At 46.2% G+C, this 23,295-nt stretch overlaps 1 protein-coding gene across 2 annotated transcripts; it reads right to left on the bottom strand.

Annotated features, from left to right (window-relative positions):
• Nucleotides 1-7,368: 7,368 nt before the first annotated feature.
• ARF3 (ADP-ribosylation factor 3) lies at nucleotides 7,369-22,631 on the bottom strand. Of its 2 annotated transcripts, XM_006870095.1 has the most exons (5): nucleotides 22,453-22,631; nucleotides 9,394-9,633; nucleotides 8,482-8,592; nucleotides 8,122-8,246; nucleotides 7,369-7,575 (listed from the first exon to the last, which is right to left on the bottom strand). In XM_006870095.1, the coding sequence occupies exons 2-5, from the start codon at nucleotides 9,539-9,541 to the stop codon at nucleotides 7,414-7,416; spliced, it is 546 nt and encodes a 181-aa protein (XP_006870157.1). In that variant the 5' UTR covers nucleotides 9,542-9,633; nucleotides 22,453-22,631; the 3' UTR covers nucleotides 7,369-7,413. The 2 variants fall into 2 exon arrangements, with proteins under 2 accessions (XP_006870157.1, XP_006870158.1); XM_006870096.1 differs by lacking the exon at nucleotides 22,453-22,631 and having other exon boundaries at nucleotides 7,414-7,545; nucleotides 8,149-8,246; nucleotides 9,394-9,541.
• Nucleotides 22,632-23,295: the final 664 nt, after the last annotated feature.

Raw genomic sequence — 23,295 nt, 5'->3', positions numbered from 1 at the left:
ATCTAAAAGCATAACCACACATACACAAAAAGCACATATCCTTATGTGCAAAAAGTACAGAATCATGTATGTGAGACAAACCTATTTGTACTCTTACCCAACCCTAAGTGTGCAGCGACATAAATTTATAAACGGAAGTAAAAGAATGCATACCAAATACCTGTGGGTGGTTACCTTTGGGGATAGAGAAGAGTTGAATAAATAGTAGTGGGTAGGAGAGAGAAGTTCTACATTTTGCTCTGTACCTCTGCATATTTGTAGCTTTTATAATAATCACTTTGGCTACAAAGATCATTTTTAACTTAAATATTAAATGAATGCACAAGATACATAGAAATACAAGGGGATTGTGTGGGAAATATTGAACAAGTGCTGTCAAATAGAGCTAAAGGGGCCAGAGTGAGGGAAAAGAATAGTCTTTGTGGCCAGAGAGGTCATGGGCAGCTTTGTGCAAGAGATGAAGCTTAGCTATATCCTGAAGGCAAAGTGGGATTTTTAAACAAGTGAGAAATGAGGTAAAGTTGTTGTTGTTAAAGGGCCAAATGGCTGGGAGACTAGTTTGTCCAAACTTGATTGGGGAAAGCAAGGGATTTGGCCAGAAGAGAGCGAGCTAGTTGAAGAGGGAAGAGTAGGCTGGTTGTGAAGACTGCAGCATTGGAAAACCAATGAAGTTTCTCAGCAAAGGGCGAAGAGTGCATCACACACAGATGCATCCACTGCTTGAAACGAAACCATCAGGGTGAAATGCTACCATCTTGCCTGAGATTTGAGGCTTTGTTTGGGTACCTGAATGGGAAGAGAAATGAGGGTAGAGTGGAAGGGTAGTAGTAGGAATGGAAAGGACTACTTAAAACATTATTTACTCAAAGACCACAACCCAAGCCCACCTCAAACTAGGAGGAACTAGGGCAAAGGTTCTTTTCCCTTGGGTCATGGAAAGAAAAGCCTAAAGGATAAAAGACCACAACCCAAGCCCACCTCAAACTAGGAGGAACTAGGGCAAAGGTTCTTTTCCCTTGGGTCATGGAAAGAAAAGCCTAAAGGATAAAAGGGTAACCATTCTGGTAAAGGTAGGGGAGCAGGCCTAACCTAGCCGAAGGTGCAACTTAATCAGAGGAAAAGCTTTGACCCCAAAGGCAGGAGAAACCCTACCATAGGCTCCTGCTTTCATGACTCAGGTGGTACCTACCATGCCCAGCTTGATTAAGGACAGTGATGCTTATTCCCTCATTCATTCATCAAGGTTGAGTGTCAATTATTTGCCCAACAGTGAGCAGGACCCTGCTTTGTAATACGCTTTTAATATGTTTATTTTAATGGCTTGTTAATAAATAAAAAGTCCATGTTTTGTTGTTAAGTGCCATCAAGGCAGTTCCAACTCATAGTGACCCGTATAGGGTTTGAGAAGCAGCTGGTGGATTTGAACTGCCAACTTGTGGTTTGCAGTCCAGTACTGATCCTACAGCACTACAGTAGGAGTCCAAAAAGCCTGTGAGTAAACATATACAAATCTGGGTTCAAACTCTGAGGCCATAGTTTCAAGGGCAGGTGTTTATAGTGGATAACATGTTTTGTTTTATTTCAGGTCATCTAAGAATGAAGCAGCTGCCTCTCCCCCCAACTCTCTTCTAAGACTATTCTAGCCACAATGGTATCAATAAATCATTGCAAGATCTGGCAGAGATCCCCCATCTATAACATACAGCTAAGAAAGCACCCCTCTTTTATTATATTCAGAATTCAGGAGGACATTAGCATCCAAAACCCCGAGGTTCAGAGCCTCAGGGCACACCCTTTAAAGGCCTTGGGCTCAATTCTGCCCTAGTATGGTTTTCACCAATGTATACAATGAAGGGATAGCAGTTGGGAGGGATGGGCCAGTAACAGATGTCTAAGATTTTCTCAAGCCTCCTGCCTGACCTAGATTGACAGACCATAATTACTCAGAGACATCTCTCAATTAGTCTGGTTTGTGAGCAAGGAAGGTGCAGTTGTAGAAGTGGTCAGCTCTGGGCAGAGTCAGAGTTCTGGCTTGCGTATCCTCTCTACTCCAGCAGACTCAGCTCAGAAGCCAGATTCACTCCCAAACTGGAGCTTAGAAACTCGTCTGCCATTCATGCTACCATGACACACACCAGCAGACACCCACCTTCAAACTTGACTCAAGTTCCTCACTCCCATACCTCCAACCCGAGGCTAAGTGGCTTTGCTCCCCTCAGCATAATCAAAGCTTCCACTTTCTTAGGCCTGGCCCTCTTTCCCCTTCCTCAGAACTCAGGGTTATCCTTACTGTGACCAGCAAACAGGAATAGGAAACTCAATTAAATGAGAGACCTGCAGAGGAAAGAAGGCACCTGGATCTTGTCACACTCCAGTGACCAGCATGATAGTCCATCCCTTCAGTTACTGGGTCAGATAGACAGTGAGAACTCTGCTTCTCCTCCCCTCCAGAGCTGGAATCAAGGCTACTCTTAATATGACTGCCTGCCCAAAGCCACAAGTCACTGCACTAAACAGAAGCAAGAGGAATTTCCCTACTCATACTCCAGTTCTCACTACCCCACTGTAGAAATCCCAAAAGATTCTAGAGCATTCCAGAAATGGACCCCCAGGCCCATCCCTCGGTCTTGGCCCACTTTTCTTAGCACGGGCCTGGGCAAGTGCAAGGTACTAAATATTTGTCAATTTTCTGCTCTGACCAGTCTGGGCATCTCAATAGGAATAAATCCCTGGAGTCTTCTGAAAATACATCAAGCTCTTATACATTCTGACCTCACTCATTCTCCCTGTCACTACTCCCAAAATCTGCAAAGAAGAGGAGCCAAATTTGTTCTCCAATACAACGCCTTCCACTGGCTTTCTCAGCCTCATTTTGGAAGCTCTCCTACCCAGAATATCCTGAAGTGGACTGATGCATTTTTCACATTCTGGAAAAATGGAGTTTCTGTTTGACCAAAAGCTAGGTGCATTTCTCTCTCCAGCTGAGTCTTTTCCTCTCTTCCTTCAAGTTCCCCCCAAAAAACATAAAAGAAGGTTTAAGCAACTGCCACAAGAGGGCTCCTTCCAACTCCTTTCTGGCATTTTAAAGTATATACTCTTAAGTACTCTAAACTGTTCAGAGATCCAAAGACTCCCAAAACTGACCTGCCATTAGGCTAAATTCTCTCCCTTATCGTCATATGAGAGTCCTGGTGTGGCACTGTAGGATAAGTACTGGACTGCTAACAGAAAGGTCTCTGCAGTTCAAATCCACCAGTCATCCCTCAGAAACACTATACAGGGTCGCTATGAGTCGGAACCGTCTCAATTATTAGCATTATCTTATGAGAAGTTGTCTCTCTTGAAGGTATTATATACTTAATAATTTACAAATGGAGCAGTCGGGAAAAGTGTTCCTCACTTAGCAATTTCACTCGCCAAGCAGAACTTTGAGGCGCCTACAAAGAAACTTTCATCTCATTTCAGGTGTCAATGGGTAATGTTCACAGAGTATGGAATTGATAAAGGGATATCTGACTGGAGAAGTTTGAAGACAAAAGCACTGGTCCTTGAAGGTAATGGCTTATTAATAAACAGGAAAGGGGATGACAGGGAAAACTGGCAAGGGACGCGAGGGAACTTAATACAAAACGATATACTTCACACTGGCATTTGGGGATCACAAATGTATTATATGCCTGAATCCTGCTACTTTCCCACAACAGCCAAATGGGAAGACCTCTGTCCTCAAAGCTTCACAAAGTAATGAAAGGGGCCTTCCTTGCTCACCCAGACCTTACCCACCCCAATGGTGGTACTATCCTTTTCTTTGCTTGGAGCCATATGGTAATACCAAGAGTGGTGATGGGAGTGGATTGGAGGATGGAGGCTTTGTGAGACAGGTCTTTTCCCCAAGACACTGGTGGAATCTCCCTGGATGAGACTTGGCATTGCGACCATGGTGAACCCCATGCCTGAAGTACAGGTGCTGCAGGGCCATCAGTCATGAAGAGAATCTAGTTCATCAGAATGCCCAGACCTTCACCCTTCATGCTTGTTCACTGCCAAGGCCAGACTAAAACAAGTGAGGGGGATTTCAGTAATAACCTCAGGTTTATAGCAGTAAAAGAGCAAACCCTGCTTCAATAAGAAGCACATGGCAGGCACAACTGGGGAAATAAAAGTGGAGGCAGCGTGAGGTACTCCAAGCTCAGGGCCCGACAGTCACTGAAGGTTCTAAAGTGTAACAACAAATGATAAACACAGTAAAACCTTGGAAAGCTGGAACCAATGTAATGCAAAAACCTGTCAGAAAAAGGAAAATTAAAATATTGTCCCAAGGAAAGGGTTAAGAGTGTACCCTGTCAAAGGTGGAAAACTCATAAGACCTGGAAACACAAGGCAACCCTGTAGAGTTCTGGCTCTCACAGGTTTCACTGTATGGCTAAATTCAGAGTTAAACCCTTTAGAACTGAAGAAGCAAAGTCAGAAAGTCCTCACATTCTGGAGCTCAATTCATTTCAGTTCCTCTCTGGGATATGGTAGGGGAAAAGCAAGCAGTGTGGAGATGGGCCGTTGTTTCTCCATAACCTCTCTCCCCCAAATCAAGTGTTCCCCTTGCCCCTCTGCTGAGAGAAGAATCAGTGACAGAACTGCCCTCACCATGAAACTCTGGCTCATAGCTGCTGCACATCAAGGACAAAGGTCTGCTCCAAAGCTGCATAAAACAAGTTTAATTTCCAACCAGGGTCACAGTCATTGCGTATCCCACATTTGAGCAAGGATAGAGAAGGTGAGTTATTAAACATACACAGTCTACATTCCAGAGGAGGAAAAAAAGAAAAGAAAAACCAGTTCAGAACTGCAGTTACCACTGTAACACCACTAACAAACTTGGGGGGAGCGTCCCCAGGGAGAAGAAATTTGAACAAGGAAAAGCATAAAATTAACCCTACCAGAAAGGGAGAGGAGGGAAAGGGAGTGGACAGGAATGGAATGGAATGCCCAATCCCAAACAAGCTAGCTGTTAGGCAAATGGGAATGCAGAATGGGCTGCCCCCTACCACAGGGAATGGCCCTGCCAAGGGTCTAGCAGCCAGGGATACTACCAAGATCACTTTCTGCCCCCTGCTGGGCAGACCGGAACCAAGGCCAACTTCCAAGGCTGCTTCCTAACACCCTCAGCCCCAAATTGGTCCTTGGACCACCACAAAACAAAAGTCGGGTGGAAACCTGAAATGAGTAAAACCGATTTTTTTTTGGACCGGCATCTAACTAGGAAGGGTAAGAGAGGCAGTGAGGCAGAACAGGCAAAGACCTCACTAACCACAAAGATAGAGTGGGGAAAGAAACAAAAGTAGGAAACATATTGTAGGGAAGAAACAAAGATAGGAAAGACAATCGGGCAGTAGCAGTGAATGAGTTGAGAAGGTAAAGGGAAACGTTTAGGGAGAACAAATAGGGGCATGATGAAAGAAATCAGAGGAAAAGAAAAAGTGTGGAGGGGAGGCTCTGTGGGGTCATGAAAGCAAATAATTTTCAAACAAAAGAGGACCTCCAGCCCCACCCCTATCACCAGACACACACACACACACAGAGCAAGATACCTGCACACACCCACTGCATTTTGGGTAAGCAACACAGAACTAAATAACTGGCACTGAGGGAGATGCCCCGGAACTTCTCTTTCACAGTTCAATGTGGAGTGGAGTGATGGAGTTACTGACCTGCCTGCTTTAGACAAAGGTGATGGGAAGCCTGGCTCCATGGAGGTGGGGCTTGGGACAACCCTTCTAAGAAGGGGTCCCTTAGTCACGCTGTGGAAAGAGCCTGGGCCCTGACCTTTGGAGAAAGGATATGGGAGGCCGTCTTGGAGCTCAGGGCGCAGCCAGCACACTCAGGAGTCCACAGAGCAGCCACGGCTTCACAGAAACCGCAGAGGTCAGGACCCAGGCCAGGACCACAGGCACAAGTGCCTCCTTGGGGCACAGAGATGCAGTAGCAGCAGCTTTTGAATGACTACTTAATAAAGGGAGAAGTCTACAGACCACTGCATCCCACCAGCACTGACAACCACTTCAGAGTTCTATTTCCTCCACTCCTATCCCCAGAGTCATTTATGAGAAATGAACAAGGGGAATGCTGTTGGGATGGAGCAGAGAGTGACAGGACAGTCTGAGGGCCTGGGAACAGCACAGAAAATCTTCATCCTTCAGTACATACTAGACTGAAAGAAGACTTGGGAAATGGGGATGTTAATACTGAGGTCTGCTATGTCATCCCCATTCCCTATGAGACCTCTCAGCCAGCCCAAGTAAGACCAGCAATAATAGAGTAATAAAATTCTAACAATGGATAGATGAACTACCCAACCCCTAAGATGAGAGGAGAAGGGTTGGGTGAGGTGGGGTGCAAGAAGACAGGAGTGGGACTAATAGTAAAAGAGAATGGAGATGGAAAACCTGAGGCCCTCCCTGCAGTGCCCTGGGTCCCAAACACACACCATGGGTTTGCTACCCCCACCTCTCCCCTCAAGCTCCTGAGAAACAGATCTAAGGATAGTGGGGGAGGATCACTTGAACACCCTGGGCTGATAAAAGTGGGTACGTTCCTCTCTCCTTCCCACTAACGAGGCAGAGCAGAATGGCATCTCCATGGGAGCAGTCTAGAGATAAATGCCACCATCCTGTCCTTAGTGGGGTGAAGAAAGACAGTGATGGAGAATCCTGCATCTGTCCTACCTGCAGAAAGGAGACAGAACCAGTCCACAACTGGGGAAGCCCAGTCTAACTAAAACTCTTGACATCTTCTTCCCTTTATCTCACAGACATGGGAGGGGTGGAGGATAGGGTACAGTGGGCAGTGTCCTGGCTCTAAGCCCTGAGCTACTCCACCCCTCCACCCTTCTCCCTGGTCCCTACATATATATATCTCTATACATGTATATACACGCGCACACATGCACGCACACACAGAGGCCCGTGCAATTTCCATGTAGAATAGGGAGAGGGTGGCAAAGAAAGGGAAGGCAGGAAGAGCCAGAGGGGGGCTTAAGGGGACAAGGAAAGGGCTCAGATGCTAAGAACACAGCAACCAGAGCCAAATGAAGCAAAAGAGAGACTACCCCACTCCACCCTATCCCCCGAACCCTAGGGGTGAGAAAGAGAGAGGGGGCCATCCCATGAAACCATAACAATCTTGTTTTTGTTTTAAATCCAGTAAATTGGAATGATTCATCAGGACAGCATTTGGGGAAGTGGATTGATCATGTCGGTGGACAAGGGAGGGAAAGGTGAGGGTGAGGACTGGAGCAAGGCTCTCTCTAGGCATCTGGACATGATACCCAGGGCCCTGGCCACACTTGCAATGGGAAAGAAAGGGTAGGGAAACAGGTCTGTTGGGGGTGGGTGGGTGGTCGACAGGGCTGCCTGGCTCTCACTTCTTGTTTTTGAGCTGATTGGCCAGCCAGTCCAGGCCTTCGTATAGCCCGTCCCCACTGGTGGCACAGGTGGCCTGAATGTACCAGTTGCGATGACGAAGGGAATGCAGGCCCAGCTTGTCTGTGATCTCAGCAGCATTCATAGCATTAGGCAGGTCCTGGAGTACAAGAGAAATGAACAAAAAAGAGTTTCAGAAACTTTCGAAGGTTTCTTTGACATCACCTACCAAAGAGACAGAAATTAGTACCCTCTCCTCTCCTCTTCACGTTAGAAACCCTTCATATTAGGAAACCATTTTGGATTTAGTCATCCTAGAACTCCTGGCATTAGAAGTCATCCTACTGGGGAGCTGGAAACCAAAAATGGAGCTGGTAAAAAAAGTAGAGCGATCATTCAGACTAGGCAGAGGACTAGGCCTGTGTGGCCCTAGGAGCAAGGGGCAGTTCCAGCAAAGTAGAAAACAGGGAAGCTGAAAGAGGGATCCGAGGTAATGTATCTACCACACAATTCCCGAGAACTGCAACGATGCTAAAAAAAAAAAAAAAGATGAGCTAGGGGACAAGAAGATGGGTGTAAAGAAGCTGAATTTCCCCCACACTTCCAGAATGCAGACGTCACAGGATTTCCCATACAATGGACCCCAAGGCCCCATGATTGCCATGGCAGATGACCCTCTCCCAAATCCAGAGGTGGGGAGACGTACCTGCTTATTTGCAAAAACAAGAAGCACAGCATCCCGGAGCTCATCCTCTGCAAGCATCCTCATCAACTCCTCCCGGGCCTCATTTACTCTTTCTCGATCGTTGCTGTCCACTACAAATATCAACCCTAGAGAGGCAGAGAATGGCTGCACAGGGATGACAGAAGACCTCTCCCCCACCCTCACCACCACCAAAAAAACAACACGGCCTCATGACACACCCAAGTATCTGTTCCCTTTGCACCTTCTTTCTCCCACCCCCATAAGCTGTGGCACAGCAAGGACTGGCTGCTCATGACCAAGGTAAACAGTAACACTGATCACACAGTGTGTGCCCATCCCTGGGCATTTCATACACCATACCTTGGGTGTTCTGGAAGTAGTGTCTCCAGAGAGGTCGAATCTTGTCCTGGCCACCCACATCCCAAACTGTGAAGCTGATATTCTTGTATTCCACTGTCTCCACATTGAACCCTTTGGAAAAAGTAAGTAATGACCACAAAATCTCAAAACACCAGGCCTGCAAACAATGTGTTGATGGCTTCGCTTCTGTTTCCCCCGCCTTTGCCATTACCGCAGCAATGGAAAGCAGCTAAGATTTCTCCAGACCTGATGTTCCTTAACTAGAACTATGACGGCCAAAAAGAAAACCAAAGGGCAGTGGGTAAGGATAAAGAGGGCCAGCCAGAAGATTCACAATTGCCTGGATAAACTTGAGCCAGCTTTCCCCAATCATTCCCTCCTACAAAGAAGTAGTAGGTTGACCCCATTCCTGCACCTTGGCTACCAGTCTGCCTAAGCTAAGTCTAAGAAGAGGGGCCTGAGAGGCACAGTGAAGAGTCAAGTAAGCTATAGTCCTGGAGCCCCAAATGCAGAATCAGCTGACCATTTGGAGCCCCAATCACATGGTAAATGTTCTCCTCCCATCAACAGGTCTTAACCAGGATGAGGGCCACCAAAGATCTAAACCAAAGCAATTCCAGGCCTCTGGCTGAAACATCAAAGCTCTTCACCTGCTTCTCAAACAACACAGAGAACAAACCAACTCTGGTGCCTGAGGGCAACTGTTGAGTGCCAAGCTGCGGAAGTTCCCGCATCAAGGAGGGCAAATGGCAGTCCCAGCACCTGCTAGTGAGCTAAACAAGTGCCCTATCTAAGCATCACAAAGTGCTTGGACTTGCTCAGGGAGAAGCAGCCAGTGGGAAATCTAGAAATAGGTCCCCTGCCCTTACTCAGCCACTGGCATGAGAGCCCACATCCAAGCTGTGCCCTTACCAATGGTGGGGATGGTAGTGACAATCTCTCCCAGTTTCAGCTTGTACAGGATGGTGGTCTTTCCGGCAGCATCCAGGCCCACCATTAGGATGCGCATCTCCTTCTTCCCAATCAGGCTCTTGAGAAGGTTTCCAAAGATATTACCCATGATCACAGCAGTTGCTTTTTGACGACAGTGGAGCCCAAGTGGGGGCAATGGCAGTCTGGTTTGGTTTCGTCCCTGGAAAGGAGGACTTGACCCTAGGCAAAGGAAATGCAAATGCTTGTCAAGACTTCATGTAAATAGGGTTTGCCCAAGTCATGGCTAGAGTCCACTCATGAGAAACTGAGAGCCTGAGGAGAAACCGAACATCAAGGAGCACTCAGACACATCTAGAGTACTTTGGGAGCAGACACAAAGCAGTGAACTCTTAGGACCTCTGTTCTACCACTAATTTAACTGTGGGACTTTGGTAGGTTATGTCACCTTTCCATTATCTGCTCCTGTAAACAGAGGCAATTGGACAAAATGATTTCTAAAGTCCCTTCAGTTCTGACATTCTACACTGTACCCCCCAAGGCACTGTGGGAACATCACCAATGCCCCTCCCTCCCCCAACCTTACCCTGAGACTTTTAGAAAGGGTGGGAGAGGAGGGAGTGGAATGAGGAGTGGTTCTCTGTGACTCCTGACAAGGTTCAGGCTTGCCAGGCTCCCAAGGGTTTGTGTTCTCGGCTCTAATCAAGAGAATCTGTTTGTTCCAGTCCCGTTTTTCTATAATTTCTTCTTTCTACACACCAAAGTAAGTGAAGGAGTAAGAGGACAGCAGCACACCTCAGAGGCTGCTCTTGCCTTTCTGTAAATGCTGACTGCTAAGTCGTACCCTATTTATACTGAATGTTGCACTTGTGAGTTTGTGGAGGAAGGAGGAGGGAGTGGTCCACCCTTCCCTCTGAGCTGGGTAAATCCTTGGCTCTGCTGTGGTCCATCCAAGGAAAGCTACTCCACAGGTTGTTGTTGTGTTGTAATGTGCCGTGGAGTCGGTCCGACTCATAGCGACCCTTTACAGGGTTTCCAAGGCTGTAAATCTTTACGGGAGCAGAACACCGCCTCTTTCTCCCGTGGAACAGCTGGTAGTTTCGAACTGCTGACCCTAAGGTTCGCAGCCCGATTCGTAACCACTACGCTACCAGAGCTCCTTCACATATTTACCTGAAATTAGGTATTCCTCCCATTCCCTGCTTCTTCCCTAACCCCTTTCAACCCATTCTCCACATTTTTACTGTTGATGTTGTCGTTAAGTGGCCTAGAGTTGGTTCCAACCCATAGCGACCCTGTATAGGGTTTCCAAGGGGCAGCTGGTGAGCTTGAACCAACAAACCTTGTGGTTCAGGCCAACCTTGTATTACAGTGCATTAACCCGCAGTGGCATATCATCAAGATACGCAGCTCCTTCTATTAAAAATGCTCTTTTGGTGTCTCCCTTTCAGCAAAATCCAAAAGTCATCCTCTGGCCTACAAGGTCCTATAGGATCGGCACTCCCCCTACTCATCTCATCTCCTTTGCTTCCTCTACTCCAAATTCCCCAATGTCTTCCTGCCTCAAAGCTTTTGTATTTGCTAGTCCCTCTGCCTGTAATGCTGCTTTTCCCAGATACTCGTGATTGCTGAGTAAGCTGCCCAATGATGCATGCCTCCTGCTGGCACATGGATTACTCACTCATTTCCTTCAGGTGTCTGTTCAAATGTTACCTTATCAACACAGCCTTCCATAATCGCCTATATGAAACACATACACACACTCCACTTGCTACCCCATTTGTCCCACTTTCCTTTTCTTCATAGCACTTAACACCATCCACCATATTACGTATTTGTTTCCTGCGGCACTATCTTACTCTTCCTACCATGCCAGCTCCTTGCCCATTCTAATTCACTGCTGTGTCCCCAATATCTAAAATAGTGCCTGGCACACGGCAGTTGAGTAAGTGAGCTAACTCCCAGGTCTCCTCTGGACTCACTAACAGCTCATTCAGATTGGACACTTATGCCTGGTACGGTAGCTTCAATGTAGGCACTTACCTGCTGAAAGAATGAAGGAGAGCAAAATCACCACTGTGAAGGCACAAACTGTCTATCTGCCCAGCCACTGCCTCCAACAACAGAATCAGAGATTCTGGCATTCATTCCCTCTCCTACCACACGGCAGTCACAGAAATGCCTCTTTGAAACAATACTGAAATGGGGGTTCAGAATCACCAGTACCAGCCAGTTCTCCATGCCTGCAGGAGGCATGCGTCAGCGGGCAGATTATTCAGCAATCACATATGCCAGCTGCTGGCATTCTCTATAGAGTCTAGGAACCCAAGAGAGACACACACACCCCAAACCCAGCAGGCGAAGGAACAGGTCAAGACAGAGTGCACCCAAACCCAAGAATGTGAAAGGTAGATGGGGAGGGAGCCTACTTACGAACTAAAACATGGAGTTTGACAGGAGTTTGGTTGTTTTTTGTTTTTTTTCCAAAAACCCAACAGGAGTTTGGTTGCTTTTTTTTCCTACTCTTTTCAGTTTGCAGAAAATTCCAGCCTCCTGCAAAAAAGCCAGATCAACAGCCCCTGGAGACCAAAGTACTAGTTCGTCCAAAAAACAGAAACAATGAGTACTTATGGAGTTGTTTCATCTTCAAAGGCCTCTCCAGACATTCAGTAATGAGCCAGGCGTGGTGCTCCCTGTAGGTTTCCCCAGATTAACCCTGCTCCTGACCCAGAGGGCTCACATCCCAGGGAGAGGGCCTGGCTCAACCTTTGGGCTCAACCTCAGCCAAGTCGCCCACTCCCTGCCCTTGCTGCCTCAACCCACCCAGGCAGACTGAGTCCTGAGAATCCTCAAGGCAAGAGGGGATACCTACCCAGCTAAGATGATCAATCCCACCAACCTTGGCAATCTGTGATAGTTAAGACCTCTGGTTCTGCTACTGTCGCTTCCAGAAATCTTCAACTGTTCCCCAAGCCCTCCTAATCTTTTCTTTATCCTGCCTCCTGTTCAGGTGGCCTTTCCTTCAGCTCCAGGTGACACCGTTTTGAAGGTCTTGGCCTCAGATTCTGAATTGAATCCGTACCACACATTTGTCTCAGGCCTTCGTGTTTGAATTATTATTGTTGATATTAAGTGCCGTTGAGTCAGTTCCAACTCATGGCGACCCTGTATATAGGGTTTCTGAGAAGTAGCTGATGGATGTGAACTGCTGACACTGTGGTTCACAGTCTAGTGGTGACCCTACTGCACCACACCAGAAGTACTGCTGATTAAATGACTGCCAACCGTGAGTATAGTGGTGGCTGAAAATGATATATAAGCGACCAATATCTCTGGCGCTAGACCACTGGCCTTTAGTTTGCTTCTTTGCTAAATTGTCATGCTAAAGTCTTGGTTCAAAAGCTGTACCTATTTCTATTTCCTGGATGTCACATCAAGGACCCTGAATTATCTAAGAACCACTCATGTGTTATTTACTACTTTGAGAAGTTAGCTTTTTTTGTGTGTGTGTAAATTTGTACATTTACTATCTCCCCAATTAGACCATATATTTCCTTATATTGCAAGAATAATGCCTTTTCTTTATTTTCAAGCTGCGCTTAGCACCAGGCCCAGTGTAGGAGTTCCATCAAGCACACTGGCTTAGTGTAAACCCCATCTGAAGGTGTCCTTACAGCAATTCTGTCCTAGCAGCTCATGGCTATCCCTCTGTTAACACCAGATGGCTCCTCCGATAGCCTACTGATTCTCCACTCTTTTCCACACATATCTGATACTACTGACTGGCTTAAGAACGAGAAGACATAATTGGTGGGGATTTTCTCTTGCTATTTAACATGAAGGGGGCTGCTGGTTGCCTGATGAAATATCCTAAGAAGCTACCGTGTCCCCTGGGCCTTAATGCTTATGGGCAATATGACTCCTCTTTAAGCATGATCAGGAGCTTGAACGCCACTTGAGGATTCCAAAGGGAATGTTGGCTTTCTCTGTCCCTGCTTATCACCAGATAGCACACTGTCCACCAGGGCTGTGGAAGCTTTCAGTTTTGCACCATGAACACAAATATCTGGCAACACAGTCAGTTCTCACTTTCACCATAATGCATTCCTAGAAAAGGCTCTGGAAAGCAAAAAGGCAAAACAAACAAACCCTTCCTTCTATACTGGAGAGCCTATAGATACTCTCACTACAGATGGCACTCTTGTGTTGATGAGGCAAAATGCCAGGGCTCCAGGGGCTGCTGGAAACCAAGAATCAGCAGTTAAAACTGAGTAGTTAAAAAAAAACCCAAAACCTGAGTGGTTCAAGATGAAAAATGAAATACAGTAATGGCTCTATCAACAAAAGTGGATAGCTCAACACCGTATTTTTAGTCACAAATTTTGTTTTCAGAGGTAAAAATAGCAATTGTTATTGTTTTTATTAAGTGCCACTGAGTTGGTTGACTCATAGCAACCCTACATAGGGCTTCTGAGGAGCAATTGGTGGGTTTGAACCACCACCTTCTTGCGATTAGCAGTCTAGTGCTTACCCTACAGTGCCATACCAGGACTCCAAAAATAATATAAACTCTAAAAATGTACTTCTAATTAACTGATTCATTTTTTCAAAATGTACTTCAAGCACAGCAGCCCCATTTAATAGACCCATTAAGCCCCCAAGTGGCGAGCCTTTACTTTGACTCTATCTTTCACACTACTTTCCTATTTCCTTGACGATCTTGGTTTGTGTGTGCTGCAGGAACACACTTGGCTTACTTTCCAGCTAACTCTAACAGTCACAGCTCAGTCTGCCACACATACTTGCTGCACCCTATTCCAAAAACGGTCCCAGGCATGGCCCTAAGACACCTCTGAGAAGACTCTTGATCAGACACCACTTTCTCTGTTTCACCTGCAGAGGTCCATAGAAAGGGAGAGCTGTCTGGTGGGGTGCACTGTAAGGAGTTTTGTTCCCAGATAATTTTCAAATTGAGGTAATTTTCAAATTGCAGTATCACTAATAGAGATGCCACAGCTAAATTACCAGACCAATAAACATTAAGGACACAAACAGAGGGTCTTCCAGTATCTGGATTTTCTTTAGTGCAGCTGGCTTATGACAGCTGCAAAATTTCCAAGTTTGTAATCAATACACACGAACTCCTAGATTAGTATTACAACAACTTCCATTGGACTCAAGGATTTCCTGAAGCCAAGCAATAGCTTCTGATGTCTTATCAAATATTTATGAGTATCTCAAACTAAAAATACAGAAAGGAAGACAATTCCTGCCTCCATGAATCTCAGTCTAGCAGGAGAGAAAGACTAGTAAACAGGAGATTTCAAAACAGTGTGAAGATAATAGCCAACTTAAGTGCATAGTATTATGAGGACAGAAAGTTGGAGCAGTTAATCAAGACTAGGGGAGCAAAGGATGGTTCTCAGACATGATTCTCATGTCCCATCTAAGCTGACTCCTGAAGGAAGAGTAGGAAGCAATCAGACAACAATGAAGAGGGAATGGATACAAGGAAAAGCATGTCTGAAGGTACAGAGACTTGAGTTAAGAGATAAAACTGATGAGGGAGGATGATAATAGGGAGAGAAAAGCAAGAGGCCAGATTTTACAGAGCCTTAAGGACCAGGCTATGTGATCAGGTATAAGTTTTGAGAAAGCCAATTATGGAATGGATTAGAAGGGGGAAAAACTGGAGGCAGAGTGAGCACCTGGGTAACAATAACACAAACAAGAAACCATGAGTTCTTAACTAAGATTGGCATTAGAAAAGAGGGCAGACTGGAAACATCTCATAGAATCCACGGGATTCAATGGTTGATTAAACATAAGAAGGAAAAGTCAAAGATAACTCCAGGTTTTGGGCCTAGGAGACTGGGTGGCATGTCCTCAGATAAGGAAAACAAGAAGAACAGATCTGGGGGGTGAACTTGTTTGTAGATTAAATGGTGATTTTGAGGTGCTAAGGCCTAAACTTTCTTGGGAAGTTACTATCCTAGTTGTACATGCTACCACCTGGTGGGGTCCTGTATAACTGTGTGAAACTGAAGAAATGCACCTCACCCGACCGATCAGAGTCCACTTGTGTCTCACATAATTGTAGCAAAATCCTTATTACCACCATCCCCCCCCAAAAAAAGTTTTTCCTTGATTTCAACATGCTTTCCTTTACTGAAAACATATGGTATCAACAAAAAATTCAAAGCAAAAAATTAAGTCATTAAAAAGTTAAAAACAAAAGACATATGGCAATGTTTTCTCTGCAGCCTTTGGATGTTGATATGCAAGGATGATGTTTGGAGCTCCTGGAGTAATCTTGAGACGAGATGGAAATGAGAATTCTAAGACGTCAGAGGAGAAAACTGGATCCTTAAATCAAGCTGGTGAATTAAAAATAAAACAAAACAAGATACATCTATTCCTAGACTGCTTGTTATGGGATTTAATAAGTCCCCTTATTGTTTGAGTCACATACTTATTTTCTGTTTTGGAACTGACATATCTTAACTGATACACAGAGAGTGTGTACAATGAGATGAAAGAAAAGGTCAGAGGCAGATACCTGAGGCACATCAACATTTTAAAAAGTAGGCAGAAAAAGAGGCCAGGAAGGAAACTAAGAAACAACCAGACGGTATAAGGAATACCAAGAGAGCAAGACATACAGGCACCAATGGGTCACAACCACGAAAACAGAGTCACCTTACCCACTGTTGTGGAGTCAATTCCCACTCACAGTAACTCTATAGGGCAGAGTGGAACTGCCCAGTGTTTTGTTGTTGTTAAGTGCCATCGAGTCGATTCCGACCCATAGTGACCCCATATAGGGTTTCTGAGGAGCAGCTGGTGAGCTTGAACCACCGACCTTGCAGTTCAAACGACTTTGCGGTCTGGCTTATTAGCCCAGTGTTTACATGACTGTGAATCTTTATGGAAGCAGACTGACATCTTTCTTCCATGGAGCAGCTGGTGGGTTCAAACCACTGACCTTTTGGCTAACATTTGAGTGCTTTAAACACTGCATCACCAGAGCTAGCCTAGAGTGGCTCAAAGAGTGTAGATAAAAGCTGAAAGACACCTACTGAACTTAATTACAAGGCAATCAATGACAACCTTGGTATACACTAGAACATATCTAACTAAAATCAGCTCCAACTCAATTCAGTTGGAGCTCTGGTGGTACCGCAGGTTAAGCACTGGGCTGCTGACTGCATGGTCAGCAATTCAAACCTACCTGCCACTTGTCAGGAGAAAGATGAGGCTACCTGTTCCTATAAAGATTTAGTCTCAGAAACTCTAAGGTACAGTTCTACGCTGTCTTATACGGTTGCTATGAGCCAGAATCGGCTCTGTAACAGTGGGTTTCAAGTAGTAATTTAGGCTCAGGTTAGAAATGGTATGCCAGTTTTCCTTCTAGGCCTCAACAGAGACAAAAAGTGTCCTGGAGAGGATTCCAATACAGGAAAATCTCAAAGAGGCCAGAGCCACCAGCTACCAACCTCCCTGTGTGATGAGACCTTATCCTCTGGGAAGGGTCTAGCTTTTCCATAAATAACGGTCAATAAGTGAGTCAGAGCAGAGCATTCAGGGTGCATTTCAGAATGCATGGCCTAGCCAGATAAAACAGTGACTAGATACAAACTAGATTCATCTGTTTCTTTGGAACATGCTATGACACTACCATCTGACCAAAACTTTTCCCTTGCCCTATTCTAAGAAACAGACTAGTTTATAACTGTTTCATCTCCTGGTGTTCTATGGCTGTCCTAAAGCCCACATCTATGGCCTTAGACATTCAGGAAACTGTCCAACTGCAAAAATCAACTGAAAACCCATCAGCAGTTAACCTAAAGCCCTAAACTTTTGCCTCCAATCTCCATTGTGTCAATGAGCAGGTCAAGATGGCAACTGACAATGAACAGAGCAATCAAGATTTGGACAAGGCAAACCATTGTAGAACAGCCTAAGGATATGGAGTCCTGGTGTGGTGCTGCCCTTTACTGCACTGGATTGCAAGGTGGGTTTGAACTGCAAGGTGTCAGCAGTTCAAGTTCACCAGTCACTCCTCGGATACCCTATACAGGGTTGCTATGAGTTGGAACTGACTCAATGGTTCTTAACGACAAGAATATGGATCAACAGAAAATAACCTACCTTGGGGATAAAGATAAGTCTGTTTCCTCAGCACCTTCTACTCTAGGTCTTACCACACAGCGATTAACTCAGGTTTGTCTGTTTCTCTCTCCGGAACAGAAGCTTCCCAAAAATGTTCCTCTGATGTGTTACAAGTGAGTTGCAGACACTGATCTCACCAGTCTATGGATGGCTGTACAGGATATGGAATGGTTAGAGCCCTTTGTCCTGTCATCTCGTTTCAGCAGCTATGTGTGTGTATCACTATCACTACATCCCTTCTAAGCCATGATGAGGAAAAGGCTAGGAAGTACTTCATTAAACTGTGAGCTCCTTGCCTGTAGGCACCATGCTTTCTTGTGTTTTGTGTACCCAGGCTCCAGCACCATAACTGACCTGTAGCTAGAGACTGAGATGCTTGTTCCTGGAGACCATGGTTCTCATTATGGTGGCAAAACATTTGCGAGGTTTAGAAAGACCTGCAAGTGGTCCTTAATCTTTTTCCTTTTATCTGACAAACTAGAGACATGGTTTCCAGATTCTCAGAGTCCTAGGCTTCCTAGGACAGGATTCAGAGGCTGGCTGGGTAGGGAGGAGGTGTCACATAAGGACATTAATTATTCTCCCAACTCCCTATTACCACCAGAGCAGTGTTACTTTTACCCATTTTATACATAATTTAAGTAAGCAAGATGTTACTGAAGAAAAGGTTTGACTGCTATAAAAAAATATTTTTAAAAAACTATTGTAACAGAGAACAAATGTTCTACTACATCTTAAACTCATGCCTGACACTCTTGAGCTTAAGTTAATAAAGGAAGGGTTGGTGCCAGACTCTCACCAGGATGGAGTGCTAAGAGTTACCAAAAGACCTGTCACATCCAGTCATCTCACCTTTCTTCAGGAAAATACTGACAATGGTGGATCCTTGAAATCTTGAAGCATTTCCTTACTAGCCTACATGGGGCAGATCTTTGGCAGAAGCCTATTACAAAGCTCGAATACATTTGTCAGATACCCTTCCTCAAGCCCTTCTTTCTCAGACTATGTACACCAAAGCTTCCAAACATTTATAAGACTCACAAGTGCTCCCCATGTCTTTTCATTGCAGAAAGCTTTATTAGTACTCCACCTGTATTTGTGACAGATGCTAAAAAAGGTAGAGTAAATGGAGAATTACAAAGATATGACAATCTGGGTTTTAAGTACATTCTGAAACAGATACTCAGAGACAGATATTTAAAGAATCCTCAAATACTGGTTGAAGCCTAAACTAATAGGACCCAGGAATCTAAATCCCAGACCTAAGTCAGAGTGCTCTTTTGTGGAAGAGTCGATGAACACCTCAGAGTCACACTGACTTTTTTAACATTTCTGGAGCTCCCATGTCCTCACCCTGTATCTATATATTGATGGCTCAGGGCCCCTGGCTGGCTCCAGCTCTAACTCCACCTCCCACTCAGGCAGCAGGCGCTGCTTCTGTGAGGTTGATGCTGAAAACAGATTTCACCGGAGTCCTAGTGTGGCGCTGTGGCTTAACGCACCAGACTGCATAGCCGTTTGAACTGCAAGGTCAGAGGTTCAAGCTCACCAGCTGCTCCTTGGAAACCCTATACAGGGTCGCTATGGTCAGAACCGACTAGACAGCACTTCACAACAACAACAAGCCTACAACCAGCACAGAAAATGTCATGGTAACAATCAACACTTCACGCGTACCTCAGGCGGCAAGTTGTTCTTTTGTAAACCTCCACTCCTTTAAACTAGTCCTGGGTGTTATTACTATGATGATAATGATGACTATCAGCAGCTGATACCAGAGTCCTGGTGTGGCACTGTGGGTTAATGTGCCAGACTTTAAAGCCATTTGAACTGCAAGGTCAGTGGTTCAAGCTCACCAGCTGCTCCTCAGAAACCCTATACAGTGTAGCTACGGGTTGGAATCGACTCGACGGCACTTAACAACAACAATAATACCAGAGGGCTTCAAAAAGCTCATGACAAATTCCATTCTTTTCACTTCATTTTTCTACAAACTTTCTGAAGCCCCCCATATCTATTTGGTGTTTTCCATGTATTTTGCACAATACTAAGCACTTTGGTAGTGTGGAGGGTCAGAGAAAAAGAGGAAGACCCCCAAAGAGATGGATTGGCTAGGTGGCAGCATCAATGGACTCAAGCGTGGCAACGGTAGTGAGGATGGCCCAGGATCAGGCAGTGTTTCGTTGTGCATAGGGTCACCATGAGTCAGTACCAACTCAATGGCACCTAACAACAACACACAAGAAGCACTTTGGACATATCATCTTAACTTTCATGACAACCCTAGGAGGTAGGCACTATCATTAGCCTCTTTACAGATGATGAAAATGAAGCTAAGAAAGCGCAATTTATTTCACCAAAACCAAGCAACCAGTAATTCAGAAAGGCAGTATTTGAGTCCAATTCTGATTCCAAAGCCCACAATCTCAGTTACCACACTATTCTGCCTCTGAATTCACCTGTAACCAAAATGGTGAGAAGAACCACACACAGTGACAATGCTTTGATTTTGGGCCTCTTGACATTCACTTCTAAAGCTATTTGGGAAAGCAGGGCCCACAAATTCCCCCAGTTATATACTCAGTTTTAACAAACCTGATTTTAGAGAAGTTCTTCCTTCTAACCAACAAATCCCACTCACAGTCCTCTGAGTCTATTTCCTCTTATTCTGATTCTAGTGGGAAAGGGACTCGCACAAATAAGCACACACTACAATATAACCCTTTGTGCACTTCCACTCTTTCCAGCCTGCTGTCTGCTCTTCTTGGTACTTACATTCCATATAACAGTAGCAGTTACCATTCACTAGCACCAATGCTGTGCCAGGCGCCATTGTACACACACGGGCCCTCCTCAGCTATATCTCCAGGATTTCAATTCACAGGCACCACTTTGATAGACTTAGCCTAATGGAGAGCTCCTTCACATACACTGGGGAAGCAGATCTGGGATTTCAGATAAATGATTCTATGTTCTAGAAAGATTTTTTTTTCTTTTTAGACCTTAGCACCTGTTATCCATGACTAGGTTGTGCCTCTCAGGATGGTAGAGACTAGGATTTCTTAATTATAGAGCCCAAGGTTCTCTGTGCCCTTGTTTGGTTATTTCCAAGCACTGCCCCCTGCCAAGCCATCTCTTTTCCTTTCCTTTAACCTGTCATCAGAAAATTTGTTGAGTTCTAGCCATTCACACTTTATGTGAATGCACTCATCAAGACTGAAACTGTGTGCACCAGCATTCTGGAAGACAAGAAATGAGATCCAATTCCTGCACTCAAAAAGCTTCTAGTGTCTTTGGAAATGTAAGGTGTACACATATAAAAACTTTGGCTATGCAAAGTAATAATTCTATGGTGGGAGGCAGGAAGCATCTGAGTATGTGTTAACATGAAGGCCTTTCCCAGATGAATCCAACCAAGTTAATGACTCATTCTGAAACTCAAGAGATCAGCTTCTTTCTTAGAATGAGCTTTTATATACATGTTATTCAGCCTTGGGTCTAATGTACAATGACCACTCCACTATCCTATGCCAGTCACAGCAAGTGGAGACATTTGTCCCAACAACAGGCCTAACACAGAATGGCAGCAAAACCTGTCACCGCCTACTACTGATGGAGGGCAGGGAAGGAGGTATGCAGAGACTGGATTCAGTCCTGTTGCACTGGCCCAAGCAATCAGACTCCTACAGCAGATCTCCTCCCAATAAAACTTTCATGCCATAGACCAATGGTGACCCAATCCAACAGCAGCAGAGACAGGTTTTAAATTACACTTCTCCCTCACCCGATGACCTCATTATTTCTTCTCACTTATGACCACATACCACATTCCTCCACCTCCACTACCACACTCCTCCTGGTGTGGCCAGATGGAGACTAGTAAGGGGCAGTAATACAACCCGAAAAGAAGTGAACTCTCCCCAAAATGAGGCACTACTACTCTGCTAATCAAGTGGCCTGTTTTAACAGGGAAGTCCACCTTCCCCTCCTTCACTCAAAAGCACTGGTGTGAGCAATGGCTCCCATTTTCTGTTCCGGGAATCCTGGTACTTCCTAATGAAAGAAAGCGGATTGGAAGACGCCAACTCGGGACCAACGACAAGATGCTCCCTCCTCCTGTGAGACCGCCCCCGCTTTGCTTGGGGGAGGAAAGCCCCACCTCTCTTCTCTAAGCAAGATCAGACCCCCTCCCCCTTCTCCTGCCTCCTCTCCTCCCTCTCTCCACCTGCTGCCCTCTTTCCTACCTGCGGTTCCCAAGACCCAAAAGCTTTACCTCCAGCAGAAAGAATACTGCCCCCACCCCCGCGTGCCCCACTAGCCTTCCTGGCCGGCGAATCTCTGAACCCCTTACGTACCCCTGCCCCATGATTGAGGGGGAGGGTGTCACCAGTGTCACCACAGAAGGCTTGCTCCAGTCTCCTATTTGCTAGGGTGGAGAAGGCAGAGGGGACAGGAGAAAGGGGCATTCCCCAGCCCTTTAACAGAAAAAAAAAAAAAGGATACAAAACAGCCATCACCGCCCCCGCAAAAGCGCTCTCTGGACGGCTTTCCACCCGCCCCACCCCAGCCCCTCGCAAGTCCACCGCCTTCAGGCAAGAAGAACCCAACTGCAGCCCAGGTCGTCTGCTTGTGCGAGGCGGAGGGCAAATCCGTGTGCGACCCCCCACCCTCACCCCGACCCCAGCTCCTCGTCCTTCAAATGTGGGGGCAGGCGTGGGACTGGCCCGGCACCTCCTTTCCAAGCTGCCGGTGAGAAGGACCACACCACCCTATCCCAGGCAGTGCCTGGGGGGTGGGGGCGCTATCCCCTCAGCCCCCACCCCGTGTCTCTCCTCTACCGGGATCCGCCTTCCCTCCCTAGCTCCTCACCGGTTCCAGCTCCCAGCTCAGCCGCTGCGACCGCCGCCTCCGCCCCCGCAGGTTCTGCTCCTATCTCGCTCCGCTACCTCCAGCTCCCCCGGCCGACTTCGGCTTGGCTGTTTCCCCTGGCCCCGCTCCCCAGCTCCCTCCCTCTTTCCCTCCACCTAGCACCGGAAGCCGCGACGGCTAATGGAGCTGTGCAGCTCACCCCCACCCCTAGCCCTGGATACTTCCCACCTCCCGATCACGCGAGAGTTACGACGCGTCTAGCGGCAGTTCTCGCGAGATCCATCACCATGGCAGCGGTTGCAGCAGTGACTGCCAGGCTCCAGAGCTAGATCCTGGGCGGGGGCCGATGTGGGGGCTAGAGGCTGCGGGCGGCGGAGGCGGGAGCTGAGAGATGGGGATGAGACGGTGAGGACTGAGGTGAGAATCCCAAGCCAGGATCCATGCCTGAAATTTGAGGATGGGGCCTCGCACTGACGACATCAAAGACTACTTGGTCTGAGAGACCCGGGGCTCTTGGGCGAAGTCAGAACTAAGTCAGCTCTGCTGGTGTATACCTTACCCCGGCAGACCTCTTCATTTCTTAACCAGTGCCAGCCGCATCCACCTGAGAAGCCTCACTGCACCAACGTTGCTCACTTTCCTTAAAGAGTAGGTTACTTGGGATCTGAACAAGAGATCCTTTCCTGGGAGAGAGGAGGGGTGATGAATTTAAGGAATTGAATGAAACTGGACTCTTGGCCGCTTAAATTGGAACTTAAAAGGCAGGAACAGTTGAAGCCTATTATAAAGACCTGGAGTTTGAGAAAGTGTGCCTACAAGAGTAAGGATTTTAATATCCCAAAG

This window comes from Chrysochloris asiatica, unplaced genomic scaffold (genome assembly GCF_000296735.1).
Source record: "Chrysochloris asiatica unplaced genomic scaffold, ChrAsi1.0 scaffold00138, whole genome shotgun sequence".
Lineage (NCBI taxonomy): Eukaryota > Metazoa > Chordata > Mammalia > Afrosoricida > Chrysochloridae > Chrysochloris > Chrysochloris asiatica.
This window is presented reverse-complemented; position numbering and strand designations above follow the sequence as displayed.